General features: G+C 32.9%; 1 protein-coding gene across 14 annotated transcripts in view; it reads left to right on the top strand.

Moving 5' to 3' along the window:
* NCKAP5 (NCK associated protein 5) overlaps positions 1 to 17,145 on the top strand; it is a 1,109,295-nt gene that overhangs the window by 812,726 nt on the left and 279,424 nt on the right. For all 14 annotated transcript variants that reach the window (XM_074215040.1, XM_074215032.1, XM_074215034.1 and 11 more), the window contains one exon: positions 5,916 to 6,065. In XM_074215040.1, coding sequence (XP_074071141.1) covers positions 5,916 to 6,065 — 150 coding nt within the window. The remainder of the gene's footprint in view (positions 1 to 5,915; positions 6,066 to 17,145) is intronic.

Raw genomic sequence — 17,145 nt, 5'->3', positions numbered from 1 at the left:
ATGGTGTTACCTCTTATCAATGAACTGATGTAATTGTTTACCCGATGTAAATGTAACTGTTGATTGATGTCACTTTACATAGCTCTGATGATACCAGGGTACTTGAGAATAGAAAATGAGCCCCATTTCTCCTCCCACCACAACCTCCATAAATAAGATCAACTTACCACTTAGAGAAACTGGTAGCTTTGAGGCTTGCATTAGTACTGACAAAGGAAAAAAACATTGATTTAAACCCTGGATGTTAACTAAACTCCTAAATCTTTAGTTTCCTGAATACAAGCTATTTGTTAAGTAAACAAACTTGTGGTCTGAAGCCTGTATGAAATATGAAGGGAGTGAAAATTTTGAGTATGGTCATTTTACTTGCACTCACTTCTCTGCTGAATAAATTACATAACAATGAAATTTGGTCACTTTGAGAATCAACTCATACTTTTGAACACTTTAAGGTGACCAGGACTTGACTTCATGTTCTTGATTTTTTTTCTCCTAAGAATATAGGCTTAGCATATATTTTACTTTTAATTAGTCATGTATTTCTAGTTATATGATTGTATGAGTGTATACCCACTATCTAGGTAATTAATTACTATAGAAACTAAAATTGTGATTTAGTTTCTGATTGAAGTTTAGCATAAGTGATTGGATAGAATATGTATGTTGGAATTTTAAAGATAATCTTATCATGCTTATTGTGAGTACATAAATATATGTGCACATAAATTCAACAGTTATTCTACCTAAATGTAGATCATTATTTGCCCAAGGAGACTAGTCACATATTTTCTTTCCTCCATTTTCCCCTCTTCTCTACTTTTTTGCCTCTCTGTGCCCCTTCACTCATTTATTTTATCTCTTTCTTGACCTCCCTTTCTCACTTAATATATACTTTAAATCTTGCTTCTTGCCACTATCTTTCATTCAGCCATTTACCTGAAAAGGTGAACAGAAAGACAAGAGGTTAAAAGACAGGTAATCTCTCCATTTCTTTTCTTTATGGATCACTTAGAATGGAGCCTGAGGCAGTACATTCACAAAGTTTATGACTAGTTCTGGAACAATATGAAACTATGTGTTTCATATCAGTACAGAGTTTCCTAAAGTTAGGATAAAGCATAAGCCCTTGCTCTCTAATAGTTTTCAGATGTGACTGAAAATGACCACATAGTAGTATAATTTATGTATTTTCAACCTCTCTTCCGGTACTTTTGAATCTATTCCTTTTCAATTCCTAGGTGACTGGTCTTCTTCAAATTCTTTTTATCACCTAAGAATTAAGGAATGATTTTAGTGTAGAAATATACCCCCAACTTTATGTCAGGAAGATTTCATGGAACATTACTAAAAAAAACATTCCTTAATTCCGTGTAAAAAAAAAACAACCCACAAAACCTTCATATTCTTGTCTTATTATCACTATGCTGGGGACTTCCTAGTCTATATTTTTGATCTTTTAAGAAAGTCTCACATTTGAAAATTCCTATAGGGATTTGTAGTCATTTTCATTTAGATGTGTTGATATCATTCAACATGTACAAATTAAATTCAAACTCATTTTTTCCTTGTTTGTCTCCCAAAATCCCTGAAAACCTTGCATTGCCACAGTCATTTGTCTCTGTCACTAGCATCATAATTCTGACTATTCAGATTCAAAACCCAGGATTCATCTTTGATTTATTCAGTCACCCCAGTGTGTACCAAGTGATATGCTAGATTTTGGAAGTAAAGAGACAAAAAATGCATCAAACAATCCCTATTCTCAATCTTGTCTTTCTAAAACTATCCCTCATATCTAGTCAATCTCTGAGTGCTATTGATTTTTCTTTCAAAATCCTCCTACATCTTATCTTCTTCTTAATCCCATAGTCTTAGTCTGGGTTCCCATGACCCCATGTCTGGATTACTGTACTATTTTATCTTCCTGAATATAGGTTTTCCTCTTTCCAATCCATTCTGTACCCTGTGTCTAGATTAATCCATTAAAATCTCTTTTACTCTTTCATGGGATCCCTACTTCATCAAGTATAAACTTCTTTGTTTGGATTTCAAATCCTCCTTAATCTATCTCCACTCCACATAGCCACTCTTTTCAGCATTTCCTTCTATATTCCTTCATACTAGAAACACATTATTTTTTGGCTCTACTTTTAATTGTGTCATTCTCTTATGATATTCTTTCACCTTCTACTTCCTTGAGTCCTTTCAAAATCCTACCCATCTTTCAACAATCTAATCATGTTCCATATCATCCATGGAACAGTCTTTCTGACTGGAGACCTCATGAATCTCCTCTTTGGAATAGTGTTCAGTCCCCAAAACTGTGGGTTAAGAACAATGCTAAATTGAAGACTGTCCAAATGAGGGCAAATCAGAAGCAAAATTTGAAAATTGGAAGTCAAAGGTCTTCAAAGCCATTCGATTCAAAGATTTTTTTTTCAGGTAACTTATGAAAGTACTTTCTGAATATTTTAAGGGCTGCCATATGGAGAGGAGAATAGACTTGGTCTGTTTGATTCCATAGAGTAATAGAAAAAAATAATTAGAATTTGAAGAGTTTGACTTAAAACCAAGAGGAATCATGATATTCAGAGCTGTCCAAAAATGGAACAGATTGCATCAAATTAATGCATTCAATGGGAAACTAAAGTGGACTAGAAGTCTTCTGAGATTACTTCCAACACTCACCTTCTATGATTCTAAGATTCCTAGAGCATTTATACCCTATAACTCATGGCCCAGACCTAATGCATATTAAATCCATGCTTGCACAATCTTAATCTATTTACTCAATAGTGCTTCTCTTCCCCAGTTCTAAGCAGAGACTTAAATATATGTTTTATTTATTTTGTTAAAATGTTTTAAAATGTAATCAGGAACTATTTAACATTCATTTTTAAAAAAAAGTTCTACATTCTTTCCTCTCCTCCTGCCCTTCTCCCATTCTTTGAGAAGACAAACAATGAGATATCAATTATGCATGTGAAGTCATGGAAGATATATTTTCATATTAGCAATGCTGCAAAAGAAAACACACATAAACAAATAAGAAAAATAGTGAGGGAGTTATGCTTCAATCTTTACTCAGAGTTCTCATCAGTTCTTTTTCTCTGGAAGCATATAGCATTTTTCATCCTTGGTCCTTTGGAATTGTCTTGGATCATTGTCTTGATCAAAGTAATTAAGTCTTTCACAGTTGATCATCCTTACAATATCAATGTTATTTTATACAATATTCTCCTGGTTCTGTTCACTTTATCCGCATCAGTTCATTTAAGACTTCTTGGGTTTTTCTGAAACCATCTTGCTCATCATTTCTTATAGCACAATATTCCATCACAGTCATATACCAGACTTTGTTCAACCATTCCCCAGCTGATGAGCCTTCCCTAATGTCAAGTTTTTCTACCTCAATGTCCAATGTTCTTTGCCACCCCAAAAGAGCAGTTAAAATATTTTTGCACGAATACATCCTTTCCCCTTTTCATTGATCATTTTGTAATACAAAGCTGTTGGTATTTCAGGTAGAGCAGCTGAAAAAAACTGAAGAATGGAGAATTTTGAAGTACAATGAGAAACTTTTGCACAGTAGTAGTTAAACATCATTCTCCCAAAGCTTTGTGAGAGAAATATCATGGAATCATTAAAGTGGTCTGCAAAAAGGATCTGCTATTAATATGGCTAGTTGGCAATATTAAACTATGTGACTACAGAATCTGGGGTGTGTACAAGAGGGCTGAAAAGTGATATTAGGATGGATATCTTTATGATTCTTTTTCCTCTGGAAATTGGGAGCTCTCTCTAATCTTCAATGGGCTTTCAGAGATGGGGTGAGAAGGAAAAACCCAGCAGAGATGGAAGACCGAATAACAACATTTTATGACCACCCCAGGGCTATACTAGAAATGCTGGAGTGTTGTAAAAGCTCCAAAGTGGAGGTGGGGAGCAGGGTTCAGAACTGCTCTGCTGAACTGAACGAACTAATTGGTTTCAGCCTTCACAGAAGCCTGAAATCACCATAGTCCCAATCTTTCATGATATTACATTTTCCCACAAATTAATTAAATGGTTGGTTGTCCACTGACTTTAATGATCCCATTTTGAAGAGCTGGGCTGTTCAAAAATCAAAGCTTTGGTGCCGATTTTTTTTTTTATTATTTCCTTTACAGTTTAGTGCACAGCTCAAGGGTAAGCTCCAGTGTATGGATAAAAGTGGATTAACTGCATGACACCACCTGAGGCTTTTGCTAACTAAGTCGCTTCTCCAGCTGGGGAGCAGACACCTGCCTTTAAAGGTGGTGACCCACAAGCTTGCCCTGTCGGGGTGGGGGGGGATGAAATGAGATACCTATTGTGTTTGCTAATAATGTAAGTGACATTGAAAATGTTTCCAGTCAAACCTGGCCTCTCATTGACTAAAGAATGTATAGGCTGTAGAGAGAGATTTTTTTTTTCTAGGCTCTTATTTACTTTTTTTTGGTGGGGATTATAGATGATCATGCTTTATTAACATCCCTAGTATTGCACAGACAGCTATCTTTCTAGTCACTCAGTCTCACCTAGGTTGTAATTCTTGATTCCTCACTCTTGTTGACCATCATCCCAATATCTAATATGTGGCCAAATCCTGTTTTTTTATATTTGATAAATGTCATATATATATTTTATATATATATATGTATATATATATATATATATATACATATATATATATATATAATGTTCTGCTTCATTCCTCTGACACAACCAAATCATGTAACTTCTCTTCACTTTATATTTGAACAACTATTTCAGTATCCTGGTTGTTGTCTCTGCCTCAAGATTCCACTCCTTCAGTGTATGTCCACTTCAACTATTAAAAATAATCTTTCTAAAGACCATGTCTGACTTTTTCACTTCCCTACTCAATAAATTCTAATAACTCCCTATGTTTTTGAGCTAATTCTTTTTTATTTATATTTCATTTTATTTTTCTAATTACATGTTATGAAAGTTTTTCAACATTCATCCACTTGAATATTTATATTACACTATTTTCTTCCAACCTCCCTTTCCACCCCCTTCCCTTCAAGGGCAAACAGTACAGTGAATGTTGTATATGTTCATTTGTGTTTAACATGTTTGCATATTAGTCATTTTGTGAATGAAGGAATTAGGACTAAAGGAACAACAAAGAAAACCATGGAATCGGAAGCAAGAACAGAGACATTTTTAAAATGTGAATATAGTGTTCATTCAGATTCTGTGGTCTTTTTTAGTTTTGTTTTGCTTTTTTACATTTGGTTGAAGAGTTGTCCTAGATCCCTGAACTGCTGAGAGAAGATTCATCAATCATAGTTGATCAACTCACAATGTTGTTAATATGTGTGATGTTTTCTTGGTTCCCTTGCTCCCTTCACTTTGCATCAGTTTGTGTAAATAGTAGCTCCTTATTACCTCAAGAATGAAATATAAAGTTTCCTAGTTGCTTTTAAACCCTTTCAAAATCTTATAATATCCTATATTTCCATCATCTTACATTTTATTCCTTCCTATATACTCTGTTGTCCAACAACAGTGACTTTCTTGCTATTCTTCCCACATGATACCTTCTCACTCGCTGACTTCCATTCATATAAAACTCACCCTCCTCCCCTCTGTCTCCTGGTCTCCCTGACCTTCCTTCAGGATTCATATCAAATGCAGCCATATTCAATAAAATTTTTATGTTCCTGTCATATCATATTATATGTATATATATATATATATATATACACATATATATTAATATATATATGTATATGAAATCTGGTTTGCATTACTTACCCAATAGATTATGAGCTCCTTAAAGGCAATTTTTGCTTTTCTTTCACACTTTTCACACCTTGCAGTATCTGTCACAAATCGAGCACTTGATGTTGATTTTACTGTTTTAGGAAAAATTGGCAGAGGAAGAAAGGAAGCACAAAGAAACTCTGGAAGATCCACACATGCTGGTAGATGAGGATTCAAGGAGTGAAAGCAGCAGTACAGATGAAGGGAAAGAAAAGACCAAATTGCTATTAGAACGATTGAAAGCTTTAGAGGTAAGGAAAAAAAACAACTTGAGACATTCAAAAAGGACTCTATTTCTTTTATTAACATTGAATTTCAATGAGTTATAAATCTTTCCTTTCTCATTGGTGCATACTCTAGTGACATACTATTTCCCATCATGATTCATTTGTTGAAGATGAAGAAAAGAAGTTGAATTTTCCTACAACTGAAAGGATCCTTCCATATCAAAAATTACAGCTTTCATTAAATAATTTTCATTCACTTTGAGGCTTGTATGATCAAAAACTACTTGGGCTAGAAAATGATAGTACTTTTGACAGTTTCAAATGGTTAAATCTCTTAATTGCTAAATGCTTAGGTTGATAATGGTAACTGAAAGCTTGAGCAACATTTTCATTATTGATAAAGCTTTGGGGAGATCCAATGATATGCTCATTTTAGGTATGCTGACCCAGATTTATTCTATGAGATGAATCTTAACACTAGCATGATACAGTAGAAAGAAGACACAGTTTAGAATTAGAGAAGTTAAGGATCAAATTGCAAATTTTCTATTTATTACCTGTGTGACCTAGATAAGTCATTTGACCTTTCTCGCCTCAGTTTCTTCATCAGTAAAATAAGTCTTTGGATTAGATGACCTCTCAGATCCTTTCCAGCTTTACATTGATGATCTACTCTGCTGAACTAGATAAAAGTATTTTTGCCTGGTTCTGTTCTAATGCATTTTTTGGCTATATATTAACTTTAGGTGACCTTTCATATAAAGTCAAAGGCTTAGCTTTTGATAGTCACGTAAATATATCAAGACCCAGTTACTTACAAACAGTAAGGGTTCAATTCCCTTGGAATCTTTTACTGTGGAGAGTATAACAATTCTAAATTGTGTTTTTTTTTGACTGCTTCTAATTTTTCCAAGGAGCTCATGACAAGATTCCTTTAGAAATCCTACTTATAGTCTCAACATTTTTTTCCCCCTGTTTGATTAATCAGGTACTTTCCTCAAATTTTCTTTCCAGTTTATCTGCTTTTGTATTTGTTACCTTTAGATTAAATCAATGGATTTGCTAGAATAGATTAAATGACCAAAACAAGTATGTTAAAAAATACTCATATTTCCTTATCAATCATCATAAAATGACTTTAAGTCCATCAGAATTAAAACGCAAATTAAACCTATTATGTTTGTCTTAAAAATTATTTGAGTTTCTACAATTTCTGAGATTACAAGTAAGTAAGGCTCTTTAAATAATGAGTAAAATTTATCTAATTTTTTAAAAAATTGTCAATGATTCCATTATAAATCCATTTAGGAGTGATTACTATTTGTCTGAATATTATGGATTTTTTTTCAAAAATAGTACCTCTTGTGAAAAATGTGATTGCAGATAAATCATCTTCTAAAGTTTTTTTTAGACAGTATTAAATTTAAATAGCAATATTTAATTAGCATTTAATTAATATTAGCAATATTAATTTTTTGATAGTCTAAATGAATTTTTGGAATTAAGAAGGACTGAGTCATAGTTTAGTTTTCTTTTCCTTGCTGGAATTTATTTCTAATAGCTGAAACTATGAAAGGAAGGTGTGACTGTGGATAAGAAACTTGACTCATATAGATCTTCATCTCCTCATTTACAAAATATAACAGTTAAAATATGTGATCTTTCTAATATCTTGTGTAATGCCTGGCATACAGTTGGCATTTAATAATCTTATGGATGGTTTGATGTTATCTTAAAATTTTTAGTAACTTATGAGTTATTACTTATTTTAGTAATTAATATGATCATTTCTGGCTTGTAGACAAATTTATCAAGACAGTGAATAACTATACTTTTTAAGATTCCAATTACAAAAATCTTAAACATTCATTGGATTTCTAAAGGAAATAATAGACAGACTTTTTAAACAGACTTTATAAATATAATAAATACTTTCAAAGTTATTATTTATTAAATCATATATGAAAACAGTTTGACAAATTGTGACATCTAAAGGTTATATTAAATTCTATGACTCTAATTATGTATGATATTTTGTTTTTGTTTTTTCATTTAGTTACTTTAGTAGAAATGCAGGTGTTTATTTTTTAAAGGTTCTAGGTTATTATATTTGGCCCTTCCCACCCTCCCACCCCAAATAAATCCTCACTACTTTTTATTTTTGTAGAAAATACAGTCTTTATCATATCCACATATTTAAGTATGTATATATATGTAGAAATACACATACACATATGTAAAATGTTGCTCTGATTTTAAAATAACTTTGAATTATTGAAACTCAGCAAGTAGTAGGTTACTTGATTTTATTTTCGTTGTATTTATAATGCGGTGGCCTTTGGATACATTTATCGTCTACCTTGGGAAGATGCAGGGGCGAGTCAGCCCTAACTAATTCCCAAGTTACTGAAGTGAGGAGCTTTGTTGTTATAAACAAAAGATTTAGAAACAATAGTATTCTTCCATATGGGATATTTAAAAATGCAAAATTTACAACTGGAGGTAGAGGACAAGCAATTGGGAAGGGAAAACTGGAAATAGCTAATCAATTGGCAATTCATTTTTTGGGTGCTCCAGAAATGGGTAATTAAAATTTGAGAAAGATCCTCATGGAAAAAGATCATTCTTTTTTCTCACTTACCCCTAAAAGTACCAAAAGGTAAAGTAAATGTGGAAGGGGGCGGGGAGACCTTTCTCTAGTTTACTACCTTTCCCCTTCACTATCCTTTTCTTTCTTTCATCAACACATTATATTTTTCTACTATGGCAATGTAATGTCAAGTGTAGGTACCTAATTATGTTTGCTAAATGAAGGAATTGAATTGAATTTGTTCCTTTCTTGGTGGCCCAGGTGCTTTCCAAATTGAAGATGGGAATAGTATTTTAATTTTTGCTTTGGAAAAGGCATAGGATTAGGATATGCTCTCTGCCCAGCCAGAGTCACACTTGAATGCATTCAATACTTTTGTTTCATGTCCTCAGGTCTAGAAGAATGACTATTTATAGTGTTCTGTTAATCTGGTGACCCACTGCAGGTACATGAGAAATTTAAAATCCAGTTTGCTTCTAACTCCCCTTAAATCTGGTTCCCAGGGAATTTTTTTTTTTTTTTTGCCATATAAGAGTTATGGATTTTTAAGATTTTATTATTTGCTATTTAATTTTGTTATTGTAGTATTTATTTCTCAATAATAGTCAGATAGTATTGAGTTAATTTTGACCTACTTCCTTGAGAAGCTTGGTTCAATTAATCTAAATTTAATTTGGAAAACATTTATCTTAAGCACTTACCTTGCAAAGAAGGCATTTTTTTAACTCTGGCTATACCAAGGCAAAAATTGACATAACTCTATCCTCTAGGAGTTTAATATAGAGTTTAATATAGGAGTTTAATATAATATAGTTTAATAATAAAGTATATTTATAAGTCTTCATCCTCTTATCTGTAAAATTGGGGCAATAGTATCCATACTGCCTAAATCATAGGATGGTTGCAAGAATCAAATGTGATGCTATATGTAGAACTATGTAAATTTTGGTTATTGTGATCATTACTTTTTAATTGAAGGATTTAACATATATGTAAGTATTATACAAGAAAGTATTAGGAGAATGAAAAAAAGAAAGATTGTCATGTTCAAAGTGATAATAGGAAGTAGTAGACTTTTTATTGAGTTCTGCTTGGCTTATATTAAATACATGTAATTATTCAAAAATCTATTTAGAACTTTTTGTTAATAATTACTATATTTAAAAGATGATGTAAAAAAGATTTAAAATTTATAGCATAACTCAAAGTTTATTTTTGTATCTCACAAATTAATTTTAACTGTTCCCAGTCACTGATTAGTCTTATTTTACTTTTTCCCAGAGTTGAATAGATTCAGTCCTGGAACCCTTAACGTATCAAAAATCATTTCCTTATGTACATAGTACTAAAACACAGGAACTCGAAACAGCTTGTTATCAAAAGCCCAGGCATATAGCTTCCCTTTAGGTTTTATGCGTTATCATTTCCACAACTTTCACTTCATTCTCCATAGGCTCTTAGTTAATGAGAGGGAGGGTCTAATTTGTCTTTCCTAGCAATCCTTTTCAAGAGAGATGATAACACCATGTTCTCTTCTCCCCTGAATCTCTTTCCATATTGAAGCAAAGCAGGGAGAGAATGAAAATGACATAGTAGCATGCTGTTCCTAGTCTGTAATAAAACTCCATAATTGTCCTTTTCCAATGAGTATTTTCTGTCAGGTCGCTTCTAGTCACACAATGCTACCCTGGTTAGCAGGTATCTACCTATTAGGAGTGTACTGATTAATTTGCATCTCATGGTTTCCTAGCAACTGTCACTGAGACAATTAGATTAAAAAACTGTTCTCTGTTAAAAAAAAAAAGGCTTTGTGGTACAAAAATTCCAATATATATGTGGGATATACATTTAAAAAATATCAAAGCGGAACATAAAAGGTTTTTCAACAGATAAAATGATTTCTCTACATGAGACTGGAGAGCAAGCATTTTTCAAATATAGCAACCTCAGAAGCAGAAACTGGTTGAATCTTATGAGACTAGGGAGATTAGATGAAACAACATAAATGTTTATTTACAAAGACAATTTCCCTACTAAACTCCTAAGTCTAACTATGGCATGCTAGGCAGACTCTCTACTCCTGACTTGAGGCTGAAATAAGCCAGTAAACTAACAGTTACTGAGCTCTTTCTGTCTTAAAGAGAGAATTGTGACACAGATAATTTCCAAAAACAATTTTTTTAGGGTTAGCATTTTACCTTATTGCTGGGAACATATAAGAGCTCAAGAGTATTCAAAATGTTTTAAAGCCATTATGTGATTCTATACCTTTTATTAATGAAAATAATTAACATTTTGGTAGTGTTTTGAAGCCATCAAATTACTTTACCTACATTATATCATTTTATCTCAACAATTCTTTAAGGTAAGAGTTATTCTTATTTTTCAGATGATGATATTGAATATAAAAGACTTTTAAGTGACTTACCCAAAATCACACAGCTAATAAATCTCTTAGACAGTACTGATAACCAAGGCTTCCTGACTTAAAGTTCAGTTCTTTATTCTTCATTGTGGTGAGGTCAATGCTGCATTCTTAGAGGTTATGTCTGCAAAATGAGAGGTCAAGATAGATTCTACAATGCTGGTAAGATTTCATTTACAATCCATGAACTAATTTTTTTTCTAGTCTTTCTGATCTAGCCAAATAGAAGAAGACTTATAAGTAGTAGACCATTGACCTTCCTAAGGAAATGAATTATTTGGATAAAGCAGAGGTGAAAAAAGTGTAAATTGACTCTGAGCCCCTTGGTGGCCTCTTCACTTTCTTCTGTGATGATGAAAGATGGGTAGTAAAAGGGTTGAGGAAGAAAATGGTGAGAATTGCAGAGTTTTTAGACTCTTTGTAATTAGTATCTTAATAGGTGCTAATCTAAATGAGAAGCCTTGGACCAGTGATCTATAAGTGGATCATTTACTGTAAGTTACTGAATCATATTAATAATGGCATTATCATCATAAAGGAAGTCATAAAAAATTTTAAAATAGTTACAAATTATTAAATAGTGTAAAGATTTGCAAATTAACACTTTGAGATAGGTATTATTCATATCCCCATTTTTCAGATGAGGAAACTGAATTTGAGCAGAGTTAAGTGACCTACTTAGAATTTCATAGATAATTTATTTCTGAAGTAGGATGTGAATCCCCAATCTTTCTGACTCCAGTTGTATTACTCTGGAAGGAAATTGGAACCAAGTGAAAGAATGTCTTTCAACTTTTCCTAGGAAACAGATGAAGGAATAAGAAGTTAGGATTTTATTCCTATCCAAAGAAAATGAAAAATATCATTTCATGAGATTCTTGGTCATTTTATATTGATTGCAGAGCTAATGGTATATGTGTAAAAATACAAGAACAAAATCTCAACATTTGCTTAAGCATCTATTGCACAGTATGATGAGATGGAGAAATTATATACAGAATTCAATAAAACCCTCTGTGTTGCTTTATTAACATATGCTCAATGACTTCAATGCAAAAGTAGGCATAGGGAAAGATGATGAAAAATATATTGGAAATATGATACAGCAGCAAGAAATGAGATAAAAATGTGTAGACTGGACAGAAGCTTCACATATACATCAGGAAACTTCACACATATATCACACATGCAAGAGGTACTTGACATGGCAAGCACTGAATAATATCACAAATATTGGAATTTATTATATTCTAATCACGAACAAATGGGTACTAATATGGTAGTCATCTCTAAATTGTCAGTCTATTGACTTTGTTATACCAAAGAACAAAATCAATAGCAAGTTAGATGAAAGGATGAAGGTAAGAACGTACACAGCCCAATTAAGGGCAACTCCAACCTAACTAAACTAGTTTTATATTTTCTTTTATTTATTGCACATTTTTTAACATATTGATATAAACTTCCACCATATTTAGGATGATTAAAATGTTTTTAATTCTTCCTCACAATGAAGAGACCAAAAGAGCCAGGAATTAATAATACTAGTACTTTTACAAGGCATATTCACAGTTTGCAAAGGTTTTTACAATGGTTATCTTATTTGATTCTCCCTTCAAAACTGTGAAACCCACCTTTTCCAGAAAATATTTCATCTCCTTTCCTTCCCTTGCAAACAAGAAAATTTAAGAGCCAAGGCCAGCACCTGTTAGATTAGAAACTTGCTTATATAGGATGCTGGTAGGAGATTACCTGGCAAACATCAAGAAGGGAAAAATTTATAGAAAGTTAGTTGAGAGACTTAATTAAACAAAATTTTCCCCCTGGACTCTTAAGGATGATACTAGAAAGAAGAAAAGAAAAAATATGAAAAAAAATTAGATATATGATTTCTCTAATAAATTCTTTTCTCTATCAGTGACGTCACTTTTTTACTTTAAAATCAATCTCTGAAGTGTTGTGTTAGGTGTAGAAATAGAAAGCAAATATTAGTTATGGGATCATTGAAGATAGGAATTTTTACTATTCTTTGTATACCCAGTTCTTAGAAACAGGGTCCAACATATAGTAAACCCTTACTAAATCCTTGCTGACATGAATAACATTTTTTTAAGATCAAATAAACCAAGAGACCATCAGTTTTAGAGAAAGTATAATTTTGTGAGCATGGAGTTGGTGATTTTTTAAAAGACACTTAAAAGAAGGAAGATTACCACATGCCTGGGTTTAAAAAGAGAAACTCAAAACTTGCTATTATCATTGAAGTAATTGGGAAAATATCATTAACTATTGATCAGTAGCTATGTTTTCCCAATCATCCCAATAATCTATGAGAATAATTTATACTTTTATTGAGGGTATTTTTGATGAAGACATGTAATGAATATCTAGGTCTAAATTCTAAAAATTGCATCTTTATAATCATACAATTTAATGCTACAAAGAACACAAGAACTCTATATCCATGTTATTTGTTGATTTTTTTCTCTAAAAAGCAGCCATAAATTGATGAGATGAAAGGCTACCCTATTAAAATCTCCTTTAAATAAGTTGTGTTCTATAAAAATATACATATCAAACACCAATTCTTTAACAAAACTAATTACTTTCTTGAGATATATATATATATATATATATATATATATATGTATATATATATATATATATATTTTTTTTTTTTTTTGCAAGGCAGATGGGGGTTAAGTGGCTTGCCCAAGACCACACAGCTAGGTAATTATTAAGTGTCCGAGACGGATTTGAACCCAGGTACTCCTAACTCCAGGGCCAGTGCTTTATCCACTGCGCCACATAGCCACCCCTCTTCAGGTATCTTTTAATCATTATTAAAAAGTAGTGTTCGATGAGACAATGTTTCAGTGAAAATATTTGCTACTGGCATAGAGACTATCTAGAACAAAGTCCAAGTCAAAGAATAATTTCTGCTTTGATAGTGAGATCTTCTAAATCTTCATTTTTGTAAATTATATTGCACTGGTTACACTAAGCCATTAAATATTTAGCTTCCAAAATAAAATTCATTATATTTCAGAAATTTGGCAACACTATTGCAGATGAAAAACTTAAGTGGATGAAAAATTCCTTTTGTTTGGACTATAATATATAACTGGTTGGAAAATCTACATTTGGTCTATTTTAAATTGCAAATGTCCATCACCCTAGACCTAGAATTAAATAAGGGAACAAGAGCAGGTAGCTTCATTTTTATTGGGAAAATTGCACAGTAATTTTGATTATCCTAAGCTTCTCTCAGAAGCAAAGGCACATTTTTAGTGCCATTATCCTTCTAGACATATTTTTCTCAGGTTTTTGCAAGGCAAATGGGGTTAAGTGGCTTGCCCAAGGCCACATAGCTAGGTAATTATTAAGTGTCTGAGACCGGATTTGAACCCAGGTACTCTTGACTCCAGGACTGGTGCTTTATCCACTACACCACCTAGCCGCCCCTAGACATATTTTAATGAATCTAAGTCATATAATTCCAGAATCTCTAATAATTTAAAGTTCTAGATAATGTACAATATCAAGATACATGGTGAGTAGACAGAGAATAACCTAAGATTTTATTTTTTTTAGGTTTGTTTTTTTTTTTTTTTTTGCAAGGCAATCGGGTTAAGTGGCTTGCCCAAGGCCACACAGCTAGGTAATTATTATGTGTCAGGGATTGGATTTGAACTCAGGTACTCCTGACTCCAGGGTCGGTGCTCTATCCACTGCACCACCTAGTCGCCCCAACCTATTATTTTAAAAAGGAGACACACAAGACATATTATTTGGCTGGGTCAATTATACAGTAAAGGTAAAGATAACTCACCTCCTCCACTGATAGCTATATAATTTCAACAAGATCTAGAGAAAAGTTCCTGGTACATTAAATGACCCTTTTATTCCCTCCTATCATGGAGGGTATTGGAGAGAATATGGACAAGTTGTATAGATGAGTTATGAATGGATATTGGTGTTTACCACTGAGGCATGCTTACTAGCTATATGACTCTTGACAACTTACTTGACTTCTATATACCTTCTGTAAAACAGAGATAGTAATAGTATGTACCTTCAAAGATTGCTGTGAAAATCACACTTGGCCAGACAAACAGGAGGCACTTAATAAATGTTTATTCCCTTACTATTCCCCTACTTTCCCTCTTTTACTTCCCTTCCTTTCATTGTAAATGCCCAGATAAATGGAATCACTGTTTCAGTGAAGTATCACAGAAATTTTGTTTCCTTTTGTCTCCACTTTTTTTCTTTAAGGAGTTTACATCTTAAATGGTGTATTTTAAAGTACCATAAATTTTAGAAAGATACTTGTTGCTGTTTTGAATTAGAACTATTTCCAACAACCAGAAAGTCAGGGTCTCAAGCGGTGCCTTATTTTCTGGTACTTCTGGGGCACATCTGCTACTTCAGAGCTGTTAGACTTTTGCCTCTAGAAAACAGGAAGTAGTTTTCCATTTGAAACCCACTGTGAAATGCTATGTAAATTTCTGCCCTGTTTGGTTGACCCATTTTCTAGAATAGGTAACTGAGGCACATACGGCTAAATACATTGATCAAAGCTCCATAGGGAACCAGCTTCAGAGTCAGATTTAGAACTACAAGGCCCTTTTATTTCCACACTACTAGCCTGCCTGCTGAGCTTGTTGCTTTTCTTTTACGTGCATACCCATTTTCAGTACATAAAATAATATGGTCAGATAAGCATACTAAATTAGATTCTGCAGTGGTTACTTATGACTTCCGAAAGAACTTTTTATTTAGGAGAAGTATGAGAAAACCCATAAAGCTAAATAAATGGAATTGAACCCATCTGCAAGATCCTTTGATTAGTTCTGTTTTTTTTTTCTTTTGCTTTTGATGATGATTCACTAAACTTGTCTGCTAATTTTAGGCTTAAGGGCAGCTGGGTGGCACAGTGGATAGAGTACCAGTCCTGAAGTCAGAAAGACTAATCTTCTTGAGTTAAAAATGTAATGTCAGACACATACCAGCTGTGAGACCCCCTTAATAAGTCACTTAAACTTGTTTGCTTCAGTTTCCTTATCTGTGAAATTAGTAGAAGAAGATAGCAAACCACTCTAGTATCTTAACAAGAAAATCCCAAATGGGGTCAGGAAGAACCAGACATGATTGAAGCCATTGAAGTAATAACAACAATAAAAATATCAGCCATCCCAAGATACTTGTTATTACAAATTTTGTTGATGTCATAGCTGTTATACCCTGGCCCTTTTATGTTCCCCTAATTCATAGACTCATTCAATAGATATATAACTTTTTATCAATTATGACCAAAATGGAAAAAAGAATAACTTTCCCATATGAGCTGGAAGCCTGAGCATTGGAGGTCAGTAACTAGGTTACCACACTAGGGTCAGATTTGTGTGAAAATTGGTTCAAAAAAAAAAAAGAGCAACCATTGATATTAGGGAATGCCAGTACATCAAGAATTAATCTGCATAAATGGTCTAAGGAGCTATCAAAGAAGAAAAATGAACTACAGGGCCAACATTAATTGTGCCCAGAGATAATTAGAACAAAGTGCTGTTAATTGTGTGTTGGTTTAATGTTATGTATCCTTGGCCTTGTTTTTTCATGGAGGGCATAAATTTTGATGTCAGAGTGTGAAAGCTGGCTGGCTTATTAATCAAAAGGCCTTAGTTTGCTTAGTTACATGCAATTAGCTGATGTGTGATTAAGCTTAGTAGTTCATGAATATAGTTAAAAATCAAAATCTCTTAAGATCATAGATTTAGAATTAGAATGGGTATAATATTTTTTTCCTAATTTTAGAGTTAAGGAAAACTTATATCAATTTTCCAAAGTTACCTAAGTATCAAATGTTCTTTTCACTAAATTCTAATGTAGGTTTCTGATTCAGATTACCTAGAGGACATACCAAAGCATCCTAAACAAATTATTTTCACTGTGTCCTAAAAGCAGCATGGCACTGGATCAAGTAAAGTATTCTTCAGATTCTTAAAAGTCCTGATAATTGCATGAACCAAACAAACACCTAGTAGCCTTAAAAAATAACTCCAGATTAGGAAGCCTTAAACACCCCAGAA

Source organism: Macrotis lagotis, chromosome 1 (assembly GCF_037893015.1).
Source record: "Macrotis lagotis isolate mMagLag1 chromosome 1, bilby.v1.9.chrom.fasta, whole genome shotgun sequence".
Classification (NCBI taxonomy): Eukaryota; Metazoa; Chordata; class Mammalia; order Peramelemorphia; family Peramelidae; genus Macrotis; species Macrotis lagotis.
Note: the sequence above shows the minus strand (reverse complement) of the source record. Positions and strands in the feature narration are given on the sequence as shown.